The following is a 12,588-nucleotide window of genomic DNA, read 5'->3' on the forward strand; positions in this document are numbered from 1 at the left end:
GGTAACAAGCCAATGAGAGAGTCTGTGGTGTTAGTAGAATTCTCAGGAGTGGTGCCTCCCCGGGGGGGCGGTGCTCCAAGTATCGCTATGGGACCCCATTGTGAGGACGGACACTAGGACACAGCACTACTTGTTTTTTTTAGCACAATGCCTCGTGGGCTAGACTTGTTGACCAAGACCGAGGAGAAGATTTTCGTTACCAGGCCACAAGGCCTTGCCACGACACATGGACTACTGACACTTTTTATTTATTTTCTTCATGTGTATATCACTTTGTACTTATAGGTGTGTCAGGACCTGGATCTGGACCTTCAACCTCTGCTGTCCGACAGTGTCTCTTCTTGATTAGCCACCTGAGATGCTAGACCTTCCCTGCTTGCTTAGACAACCTTGCCTTGTGTTTGGTTTCTCTTGAACTCTTTGCTCCTCCCATGAACTTCCTTTTTAAGCCATTCCTTTGCACTTCCTGTTTGCCAGATTACTAAGCTTTGTCAAGACAATCTCTTGCTCTTTTTTTTCCTGCTGTTACCCGCTAACTTTGACTTGTTCTTCAGCTATGCTTGAGCTTGATCCCAACCTGAAACCACTTGTTTCCGACCTTTGCCTCATTCCTTGATTATACTTCTGCTTAATTCCCTATCTGCAGCCATTTTTTACCAGCCTTTGGCATGTTCCTTGACTACGCTTCTGCTTGATCCCTACCTGCAACCACTTGTTACTGACCTTTGGCTCATTCCTTGACTACGCTTCTGCTTGATACCTAACTGCAGGCTTGTTCCTTGACTAGGCTTCTGCTTGATGCCAACCTGCAACCACTTGTTACCAGCCTTTGGCTTGTTCCCCAACTACGCTTCTGCTTGATCCCTACCTGCAGCCACTTGTTACTGACCTTTGGCTCATTCCTTGACTATGCTTCTGCTTGATCTCTACCTGAAACCACTTTTTACCAGCCTTTGGCTTTTTCCTTGACTATGCTTCCGCTTGATCCCTACCTGCAACCACTTGTTACTGACCTTTGGCTCATGCCTTGACTACATTTCTGCTTGATCCCTACCTGCAACCACTTTTTACCAGCCTTTTGGCTTGTTCCTTGTCTACGCTTCTGCTTGATCCCAACCTGCACTTATTTGTTACCAACCTTTGGCTTGTTCCTTGACCAGGCTTCTGCTTGATGCCAACCTGTAACCACTTGTCACTGACCATTGGCTTGTTACTTGACTACACTCCCGCTTGATCCCTACCTACAACCACTTGTTACTAACCTTTGGCTTATTCCCTGACTATGCTTCTGCTTGATCCCTACTTGGAACCACTTGTTACTGACCTTTGGCTCATTCCGTGACTAAATTTTCGCTTGATCCCTACCTGAAACCACTTTTTACTGACCTTTAGCTTGTTCCTCGTCTACCCTTCTGCTTGATCCCAACCTGCAACCTCTTATTACCAACCTTTGACTTGTTCCTCGACTATCCTTCTACTTGATCCTAACCTTCAACCACTTGTTACCAATCTTTGTTTTTTTTTTTACTGACTACACTTTTGCTTGATCCCTACCTGCTATATCTGCTACTCGACCCCAGCTTGCTTACCTCCTGGTGGGGTGATCCTGAGGACCATGACCTGGTACTAACACACAGAAAAAACCCATCTCCACCATCAGGAGCTCTGGTTAGTGCTTAGACCCAGCATTTTGGGTGAGCCCGCATCCTCCTCCAGGTGGGCCTACTACTATCTTGCTAGCCGGTGGGATCTTCTCTACTGCTATAGCTACTGGTCTCCAAACCTGACCCCTGACCATGAAATTGTGTTTATTTTTTATCAAGAATTGGATTGGTGTGGGTCCTTGAACCTACCCTGAAGTCTAGGGGGAGGATGTGTGGCCCTTAGGTTCCATCATCCCCTGCCTTGGGGATGGTCTTCCTTCAGCTAGTAGAAGAGTAAAATAGTAAAGTAAAATAAAAACTCAGAATGTTCTCATGTGATAGCAGAGAACCCTTGTTATTGATCAGTGGAATAAAAAAATTTAAGGAAAATAGTTTTAATCTCTTTTACATAGTTTTGAAAGCCTTTTACTTTATTTTAGACTGTGCCAGATGATTTTACTACTCAAATTAATGGTAAACTCTTTTGAAAATCCCTTCTTCATAAATATAGAGGACAAAGGATGCATGTCAGAACTAGACATGATTAATAGAATTAATTTAGCTGCAAAATTACCAATTTTGCAATCTGTAAAATTTATCCCAACAGGATACTTTTCAATTTTGCTTACTGCATTGCTTAGGAAATATTGGTTTTAAAAAAACATTATTTTAAAAAAAAAATTTTTACAGGGTGTTTTTTTATTTAGAGTAGTTTCATTTGTATTATTTATTAGCCTTCGTATTTGTGTTTTATTTTTTTCTATTTTTTTTCTATTTAATTATTATTTTTACACTCTCTGGTTCAACTTTTTTTATATATTTCATTTTTTGCTGCTTTTTTTATGTGGGAAAAATTTTTGAAAATTATTAAGCTAAAAAAAGTTTTTTTTTTTTTCTTGGTACAAAAACACAAAGTTGAATTTGTAATCCTCGGGATCCGATCAAGACCATTTGTACCCCTGAGGACCAAAAAAAAAAACCACCTTAAAGGGTAATTGCACTTTCGTGAAAAATGTAACTATAGCAAATAAAAATATAGCATATACAAATTGCTATGGATACCTATATTATATTTTTATGTTTTTTTTTTTAATTTCCCTTCATTTCCAATCTGCATCTGCTGTAATATTCTTTAAAATTCAATATGACAACCTGGAGGTGTTCTGTACTTATTAATAATTTGATAATAATTCATAATAATAAAAAAAGTTTTTATTATTATTGTTATTTATTATTATTAATGAACGGAACAAATTCATAATAATTAATAATAATAATAAAACGTTTTTGTTATTACTATTGTTATTTATTGTTATTAATGAACAAAAAGCATTAATAATAATTAATAATAAAAAGTTTTTATTATTATTATTATTGTTATTTATTAATATTAATTTGTTAACGTTCCATTCGTTTAGATGCAGCATTTGTTATTTCGCATAATTCGTAACTTCGGATAAATTTGTATTCATTGCGTTCACTAACAGCCACATTTGAAAGGCAATTACAATACTTATAATTTAATAGTTAGCAATTGTTAAGTTATTATTAGTTAGTTATTAGTTCAGATTTTTTAATTTTAGGGTTTTTTTTATTCTCGAATTTACGAATTTTCGAATTTCCAAATTTTCTAATTTTTTTAATTGACGAATTTACGAATTTTCTCATTCTTTAATTTACGAATTTTCAAATTTTTTTAATTCACGAATTTTTGAATTTATGCATTTTCGAGTAATCAAATTTTTGAATATTCGGAAAAATTAGTTAAATGGGTTCTCGTTAATTCAGATATTTCTGAATTAACTAATTTGTCAAAATTAGTTAAAAAATGAATTTGGAACAAAAAGAATTGCACGTGTCTAATTCATACTCTCACTTTCACTCATTCCCTACTAAGGACTTAGAAAACAGAGCATCAGCTATGGACAATTAGAGGCAAATGTTAATTCATTAATAATCCCCCCCCCTCTCAATATTGAGTGTCAGACCTTGTCTCATCTTACTTGTAAAGACTGTCTGCCTCCAAGCACTTGAAGATGACGGAGTAGAGGTTTTTGTCCGTCGATCCGCCGTGGCTTCTACCGGCCGAAATACAAGCAGTACCCAATCCGGACAATAAATCGTCAGTAAGGCTCAGGGACTCCCCTAACAAAACGGAAGAGAAACCGTGGAGAATGGAAACATAAATATTATTCCAAATCATAAATTCATTTTATTGATAAAGTATAAAAAGATAGATGAGGACTATTTTAAGAGTTTGAAGATCTTCGAAAATTTGCATTCATTCTAAAATGCCGATATACACTCTATTACCAAAAGTATTGGGACACCTGCCTTTACACCCACATGAACGTTAATGGCATCCCAGTCTTAGTCCGTAGGGTCCAATATTGAGTTGGCCCCACCCTTTGCAGCTATAACAGCTTCAACTCTTTTGGGAAGGCCGTCCACAAGGTTTAGGAGTGTGTCTGTGGGAATGTTTGACCATTCTTCCAAAAGAGCATCTGTGAGGTCAGGAACTGATGATGACGAGAAGGCCTGGCTCGCAGTCTTCGCTCAAATTCATCCCAAAGGTGGTCTATTGGGTTGAGGTGCAGGCCAGTCAAGTTCCTCCACCCACCAAACTCGCTCATCCATACAAAAGTTTCTAAGGTAGCAAAACTTGAAGGACAAGCCTTCAACTAGTACCTTTCTTAACTGTTAAATACATTCCCGTGTCTCTGCGGAGTCCCCCCTTGGGCCCTAGGCCTGGGCTGCCTTGGGCTATTTATGCCCAAAATAATAATAATAATAAAAAAAAAGTGGCGCGGTTCCCGCAATGTTGGCAGCTCCACCAATTGGCAACTGCAGCGCGTTTTTGTGTGCCAAACCTCATGGTGCCCCAACACCAAGCAGTTCGATGCAGTGCAAAGTGTCATGATATATATATAGCTATAGATATCTATATAGATATATAGATATCTATAGCTATATATATATATATATATATATATATATATATATATATATATATATTTAGCCAGGGTTTTTGAAATAGACTCTGTTTGACCCAAGATATCCACCAAAGTCACATGGGGTGCCAGTATGCAATCGGATAGCTCCCTCCCTGTGTGCGAAAAAACCTTAGAGGAACTAGGTTTGCCTCGACTTTTAAGACAATCTACAAAAGTTGATAGGAAGAACCCCCCCCACCCCAGGTCAAACTTGTCCACTGAGATCAAGGGGGCCAGCTTCACGATTACGTGCCAAACACGGTCGTGGCACGGTTCCTGCAATGTTAAAAATAATAAAATAGGAGTCAGGAGGTGGCTGTAGAACCTCCTGAATGACGGCCAGCTGCTGCTTTACGACCAGTGTAGGGAGTCCTAAGTCTCTCTTGCTTACCCACAGAGCAATGTGATGCCCTATAGCAGATGCATGGGAGGGGGGGGTGCCATTAATTCTGGCAACTCCACCAATCGGCAACCGCAGCGCATTTTTGTGTGCCAAACCTCATGGTGCCCCAACACCAAGAAGTTTTGGTGCAGTGCAAGGGTCAGGGACTTCTGTTCCTGCACTTCTCGTAGGTAGGGTAGCCCATGGAAATGAATGGGCTGCCCTACCTGCAACGTGTGCGCACAAATGTGAACCGAGTCTAAGTCTGCTAGTCTGACCATCAAACACACGGAAGTGCAAACTTCATCTGACTCATTGATAGTGCATAGAAAGGGTGTTGTAAAAAACTGGGCATACACCCTGCAAACCTAGCCCAACAATTAATGGGAATATGCTGGGCTATACTACCAGAAACCCTACATATGCATGTGAAAAATCAATTAATGTGCATAATAAATAACAGAAATAAGCTAAAAACGATCCGCTCAAGGAATTGTAGATTAATGCAAACATAAAATGTCAATAATAGGAAGAACGTGGCTGATGGTAAAGACCCCCTTCATAGGAAGGCAATGAGCAGGCTTCCAGCTCTCACATCCTTAGAAACAAACAGGGCTGATAATGTAACGAAGCAGAGATTGCTTGGAGGGGACCACAACACACGTTCCACCGGAGGAGAAAAAGAAAAGCATATAGCATAAAACCCTATGTCACCAAGGGTCACCTGCGCAAAAAATGCGCTACTCACGAGACCGGTAGAAAAAACAGGCATTCAGATGTTATGGTCGGTTCGCCGCTCTCCGGCGTGCGTTCCACCGCCAAGGAAGTGATGTCACTGGTATCAGATCAGATGGACGTGGACAGGATGTTGCGTCGACGCGTTTCGCCCCTCCCCCAGGGCGTTATCAAAGACTCTTTGATAACGCCCTGGGGGAGGGGCGAAACGCGTCGACGCAACATCCTGTCCACGTCCATCTGATCTGATACCAGTGACATCACTTCCTTGGCGGTGGAACGCACACCGGAGAGCGGCGAACCGACCATAACATCTGAATGCCTGTTTTTTCTACCGGTCTCGTGAGTAGCGCATTTTTTGCGCAGGTGACCCTTGGTGACATAGGGTTTTATGCTATATGCTTTTCTTTTTCTCCTCCGGTGGAACGTGTGTTGTGGTCCCCTCCAAGCAATCTCTGCTTCGTTACATTATCAGCCCTGTTTGTTTCTAAGGATGTGAGAGCTGGAAGCCTGCTCATTGCCTTCCTATGAAGGGGGTCTTTACCATCAGCCACGTTCTTCCTATTATTGACATTTTATGTTTGCATTAATCTACAATTCCTTGAGCGGATCGTTTTTAGCTTATTTCTGTTATTTATTATGCACATTAATTGATTTTTCACATGCATATGTAGGGTTTCTGGTAGTATAGCCCAGCATATTCCCATTAATTGTTGGGCTAGGTTTGCAGGGTGTATGCCCAGTTTTTTACAACACCCTTTCTATGCACTATCAATGTGTTACTATATATATATTTTTTGAGTTTTTGCATATGTTTAGTTTTTTCACAGTTGCTAGCGCAGTTCACTTGGTTATATAATACTAAAAGTACAGCACTTTCACTCTGCAGCTGCAACATATTTCTTTCTTATATTTTGAGATCACAGATTATATTTGCGAGCGCTGTATTGTATGATTTTATATTCATCTGACTCAGCTTGTGGGACGGGGGGCACTTTGCTTGCTCTACTTTGGGTACCAAAGTCCCAGCACTCTTTGTAAGCCATGAACAAATGTATAGCATTAACACCACCAGTGATCATCTTACCCGTGTACAGCTCCGTGTCCGTGTACTCGTCTACTTTCTTATGGTGGAGGATATAATCTGAAACTTTGGTTCCTATAGCTGCTTGAACATCCAGCCATTCGAGAGCCACCACGTTGCTTGAAGGCTCCATATTGGGAGAAAGGCGAAACCTACACAGCCAACAGAAAAAGAAAAAGAAGGCTTAATACAAGGGCTATACAGAAAGTAATGCAAACGTGTCCAGAACTTTCTCATGGGCTTACATAGGTCGGTCAAATTCCACATATTGGTAGAGTAACTCTTCTTCTATAGCAATGGTCTGTGGCCCTTGGTTGCCTTTATCCAGCCCTTGAGACACCATTCCATCTATTGACACCAATGATGGGGCGCCATTCCAATCCCTAACACCAATGATGGGGCACTATTCCTTCCACTGATACCATTGGTGGAACACTATTCCTCCCACTGATACCAATGATGGGGCACCATTCCTCCCACTGATACCAATGATGGGGCACTATTCCTCCCATCGATGCCAATGATGGGGCACTATTCCTCCTACTGATACGAATGATGGGACACTATTCCTCCCACTGACACCAATGATGGGGCACTATTCCTCCCACTGATACCAATGATGGGGCACTATTCCCCCTACTGACACCAATGATAGGGCACTATTCCTTCCACTGACACCAATGATGGGGCACTATTCCTACCACTGACACCAATGATGGGGCACTATTCCTCCCACTGATACCAATGATGGGGCACTGTTCCCCCTACTGACACCAATGATAGGGCACTATTCCTTCCATTGACACCAATGATGGAGCACTATTCCTCCCACTGACACCAATGATGGGGCACTATTCCTCCCACTGACACCAATGATGGGGCACTATTCCTCACACTGATACCAATGATGGGACACTATTCCTCCCACTGTCCCACTGATACCAATGATGGGGCACCATTTCACCCGCTGACACCAATGATGGGACACTGTTCCTCCCACTGATACCAATGATGGGACACTATTCCTCTCACTGATACCAATGATGGGACACTATTCCTCCCACTGACTGCAATGATGGGGCACTATTCCTCCCACTGCCACTAATGATGTGTCTCGATTCCTCCTAATAAAACCAATAATGGGGCATTTTCTTCTCCCACCGGCTATAGTCTGCCCCCCCCCCCCAAAAAAAAGCCTAAAGGACAGTAAACTGGCCCTTTGTTTAGAAAGTTTGGAGACCCCTGATCTATAGTAATGCTTCTTCTTTTTCATTGAAGATAAATAATGGATTCCAAGCAGAAGCAATGTGCCATCATTGAGTTCTTGATGAAGAAGAGTTGTAGACTGTCCAACAGTTACAGAAATCTGCAGAATGTCTACGGAGATGATGAGATACGAGATGAGAAGAACAATGTCTTGTCTTTGGTGACTCTTCTCAATGGTGTCATCTCCGTATGCACTCTGTAGCCTTCTGTGGATGTCGGAGAGCCTGCAACCCTCCTTCATGAGAACTCAGGGACGGCATGTTTCTTCTGCTTGGAATCCATTATTTACCTGCAATGAGAAAGAAGAAGAGGAGCGACTAAAGAAGAAGAAGAGGAGCGACTAAAGAAGAAGAAGAGGAGCGACTAAAGAAGAAGAAGAGGAGCGACTAAAGAAGAAGAGGAGCGACTAAAGAAGAAGAAGGGGAGCGACTAAAGAAGAAGAAGGGGAGCGACTAAAGAAGAAGAAGGGGAGCGACTAAAGAAGAAGGAGAGGAGCGACTAAAGAAGAAGAAGGGGAGCGACTAAAGAAGAAGAAGGGGAGCGACTAAAGAAGAAGAAGAGGAGCGACTAAAGAAGAAGAAGGGGAGCAACTAAAGAAGAAGAAGGGGAGCAACTAAAGAAGAAGAAGAGGAGCAACTAAAGAAGAAGAAGGGGAGCGACTAAAGAAGAAGAAGGGGAGCGACTAAAGAAAAAGAAGGGGAGCGACTGAAGAAGAAGAAGAGGAGCGACTAAAGAAGAAGAAGGGGAGCGACTAAAGAAGAAGAAGAGGAGCAACTAAAGAAGAAGAAGGGGAGCGACTAAAGAAGAAGAAGAGGAGCGACTAAAGAAGAAAAAGGGGAGCGACTAAAGAAGAAGAAGATTAGCGACTAAAGAAGAAGAAGGGGAGCGACTAAAGAAGAAGAAGAGGAGCAACTAAAGAAGAAGAAGGGGAGCGACTAAAGAAGAAGAAGAGGAGCAACTAAAGAAGAAGGGGAGCAACTAAAGAAGAAGAAGGGGAGCAACTAAAGAAGAAGAAGGGGAGCAACTAAAGAAGAAGAAGAGGAGCAACTAAAGAAGAAGAAGAGTTACTGCAGAGGGAGAGTTACTCTACCAACCATGTCAAGTTTGAGGGACCTACAGTATGTAAGTTAATAAAAAAGTTATGTCCACTTTTGTGTTACTTTCATTTGTTTATATTGCATCTATTCCTCTGAAAATTCACACTATATTATTGGGGGGGGGGGGTTAATGAACGCTACCATTTTTGTTGCTTGGATTAAGCAGAAAGACGATCAGCAAATCCGAAAATTCGGCATTTCGATGATGTAGAAGATATTACAGTGTAAAGGGCAGGGTGTGATGGAAGGAAGGCTTGGAATACAGATGCAATAGGTAAATGTCAAGTCTGAGAATTTTCCGTTCGGGAAGCAGAGTACGACTTATTCTTTAATTAAAAATGATAATAACTCGCTAACCCAAACTTCAAATCATTGTCAGCAGATATATTGCATGTATAACCTGATCTTATGAGTTTCAAAGCATTTTTACTATGATGAGAGGCTTAGAGCACAGAAAAAAAAAAACTGATACAAAATATTATTTTTTTTATATATATTAATATTAGGATGCTCACACCGTTGACAATTACCTATCAGGAGGAGGATAAGGCTCATAGAGGACCAGGCATTTAAATATTCAGCCTGGACCCTTTTGTGACCCGAGATCAATGATGCCTAAATGCCGTCTGCAGATTTAGCTGCATCAGCATGTGTTGGTTAAATTGACAATAACTCTGTGACTAATTTGCAAACCTATAAAGCTCTTATGCATATTTTTTTTTTTTACGAACATATACGGCTCTCTTTTGATACACTTTTTAACAGATTTTTTTTTTTTTTTTTTATTAATTAAAAAAAAATAAATAAAAATTAGTATAGACTGACAAATCTGTAATATACATACTTTTTAACAGCTTTTTTTTTTTTTTTTTTTTTAGTATAGACTGATAAATCTGTAATATACATACTTTTTAACAGCTTTTTTTAAATTTTATTTTTTTTTTTTAGTATAGACTGATAAATCTGTAATATACATCCTTTTTAACAGCTTTTTTCATTTTTTATTTTATTTATTTATTTATTTATTTATTTATTTAGTATAGACTGACAAACCTGTAATATACATACTTTTTAACAGCTGATTTTTAATTTTTTTTTAATTTTTTTTAGTATAGACTGACAAATCTGTAATATATACAATTTTGAACAGCTTTTTTTTAAATTTTTAATTTTTTTTTATTTATTTTTTATTTATTTTTTAGTATAGACTGACAACTCTGTAATATACATGCTATATACAGTGCATCCGGAAAATATTCACAGCCTTCCACTTTTTCCACATTTTGTTATGTTACAACCTTATTCTAAAATGGATTAAATTCATTATTTTCCTCAAAATTCTACAAACAATACCCCATAATGACAATGTGAAAGAAGTTTGAAATCTTTGCAAATTTATTAAAAATAAACAACGAAAAAAATCCAATGTACATAAGTATCACAGGCTCCTCCCATGTACATATGTAGCACAGACTCCTCCCATGTACATATGTATCACAGGCTCCTCCCATGTACATAATTATCACAGGCTCCTCCTATGTCCATAAGTATCACAGACTCCTCCCATGTACATAAGTATCACAGGCTCCTCCCATGTACAAAAGTATCACAGGCTCCTCCCGTGTACATAAGTATCACAGGCTCCTCCCATGTCCATAAGTATCACAGGCTCCTCCCATGTCCATAAGTATCACAGGCTCCTCCCATGTACATAATTATCACAGGCTCCTCCCATGTCCATATGTATCACAGACTCCTCCCATGTACATAAGTATCACAGGCTCCTACCATGTACATAAGTATCACAGGCTCCTCCCCTGTACATAAGTATCACAGGCTCCTCCCATGTACATATGTATCGCAGACTCCTCCCATGTACATATGTATCACAGGCTCCTCCCAAGTACATAATTATCACAGGCTCCTCCCAAGTCCATAAGTATCACAGGCTCCTCCCCTGTACATAAGTATCACAGGCTCCTCCCATGTACATAAGTATCACAGGCTCCTCCCATATACATAAGTATCACAGACTCCTCCCATGTACATAAGTATCACAGACTCCTCCCATGTACATAAGTATCACAGGTTCCTCCCATGTACATAAGTATCACAGCCTTTGCTCAATGCTTTGGTAAAGCCCCTTTGGCACCAATTACATCCTCAAGTCTTTTTGAGTATGATGCTACAAGCCTGGCACACCTATTTTTGGGCAGTTTCTCCCATTCTTCTTTGCAGGACCTCTCAAGCTCCATCAGGTTGGATAGGGAGCGTCGGTGCACAGCCATTTTCAGATCTCTCCAGAGATGTTCCAATCAGGTTCAAGTCTGGGCTCTGGCTGGGCCACTCAAGGACATTCACAGAGTTGTCCCGTAGCCTTTGTTCTCTTGGCTGTGTGTTTAGGGTCGTTGTCCTGTTGGAAGATGAACCTTCGCCTCAGTCTAAGGTCCGGAGCTCTCTCTGGAGCAGGTTTTCATCAAGGATTTCTCTGGCCATTGCTGCATTCATCTTTCCCTCAATTTTGACTAGTCTCCAAGTTCCTGCCACTGAAAAACATCCCCACAGCATGATGCTGCCACCACCATGCTTCACTGTAGGGATGGTATTGGCCAGGTGATAAACGGTGCCCGGTTTCCTCCAGACATGACGGTTGCCGTTCAGGCCAAAGAGTTCAGTCTTTGTTTCATCAGCATTTTGTTTCCCATGGTCTGAGAGTCCTTCAGGTCTTTTGGCAAACTCCAGGTGGGCTGTCATGTGCCTTTTACCGAGGAGTGTCTTCTGTCAGGCCTGTATGTTGGAGTGCTGCAGAGATGGTTGTTCTTCTGGAAGGTTCTCTTTTCTCCACAGATATATACTGGAGCCCTATCAGAGTGACCATCAGGCCTGCTCTAGGAAGAGTCCTGGTGGTTCCAAACTTCTTCCATTTAAAGATGATGAAGGCCACTGTGCTCATTGGGACCTTCAAGGCTGCAGACATTTGTCTGTACCCTTCCCCAGTTCTGTGCCTCCATACAATCCTGTCTCGGAGGTCTTACTTGGACTTCATGGCTTGGTTTGTGCTCTGACATGCACTTTTACCTGTGGGACCTTATATAGACAGGTGTGTGCCTTTCCAAATCATGTCCAATCAACTGAATTTACCACAGGTGGACTCCAATCAAGTTGTAGAAACAGCTCAAGGATGATCAGTTGAAACAGGAGGCACCTGAGCTCAATTCTGAGTGTCATGGCAAAGGCTGTGATGCTTATGTACATGGGATTTTTTTTTGTTTTTCATTTTTAATAAATTTGCAAATATTTAAAAAAAACGATTTTCACGTTGTCATTATGGGGTATTGTTTGCAGAATTTTGAGGAAAATAATTAATTTAATCCATTTTGGAATCAGG

General features: G+C 40.7%; 1 protein-coding gene across 3 annotated transcripts in view; it reads right to left on the reverse strand.

Annotated features, from left to right (window-relative positions):
- The window catches only part of ASTN2 (astrotactin 2), a 384,099-nt gene that overhangs the window by 16,083 nt on the left and 355,428 nt on the right, over positions 1-12,588 (reverse strand). For all 3 annotated transcript variants that reach the window (XM_073600690.1, XM_073600689.1, XM_073600692.1), the window contains 2 exons: positions 6,841-6,989; positions 3,647-3,788 (listed from right to left, as the gene is read on the reverse strand). In XM_073600690.1, coding sequence (XP_073456791.1) covers positions 3,647-3,788; positions 6,841-6,989 — 291 coding nt within the window. The remainder of the gene's footprint in view (positions 1-3,646; positions 3,789-6,840; positions 6,990-12,588) is intronic.

This window comes from Aquarana catesbeiana, linkage group LG09 (assembly GCF_042186555.1).
Source record: "Aquarana catesbeiana isolate 2022-GZ linkage group LG09, ASM4218655v1, whole genome shotgun sequence".
In the NCBI taxonomy this organism is placed as follows: Eukaryota; Metazoa; Chordata; class Amphibia; order Anura; family Ranidae; genus Aquarana; species Aquarana catesbeiana.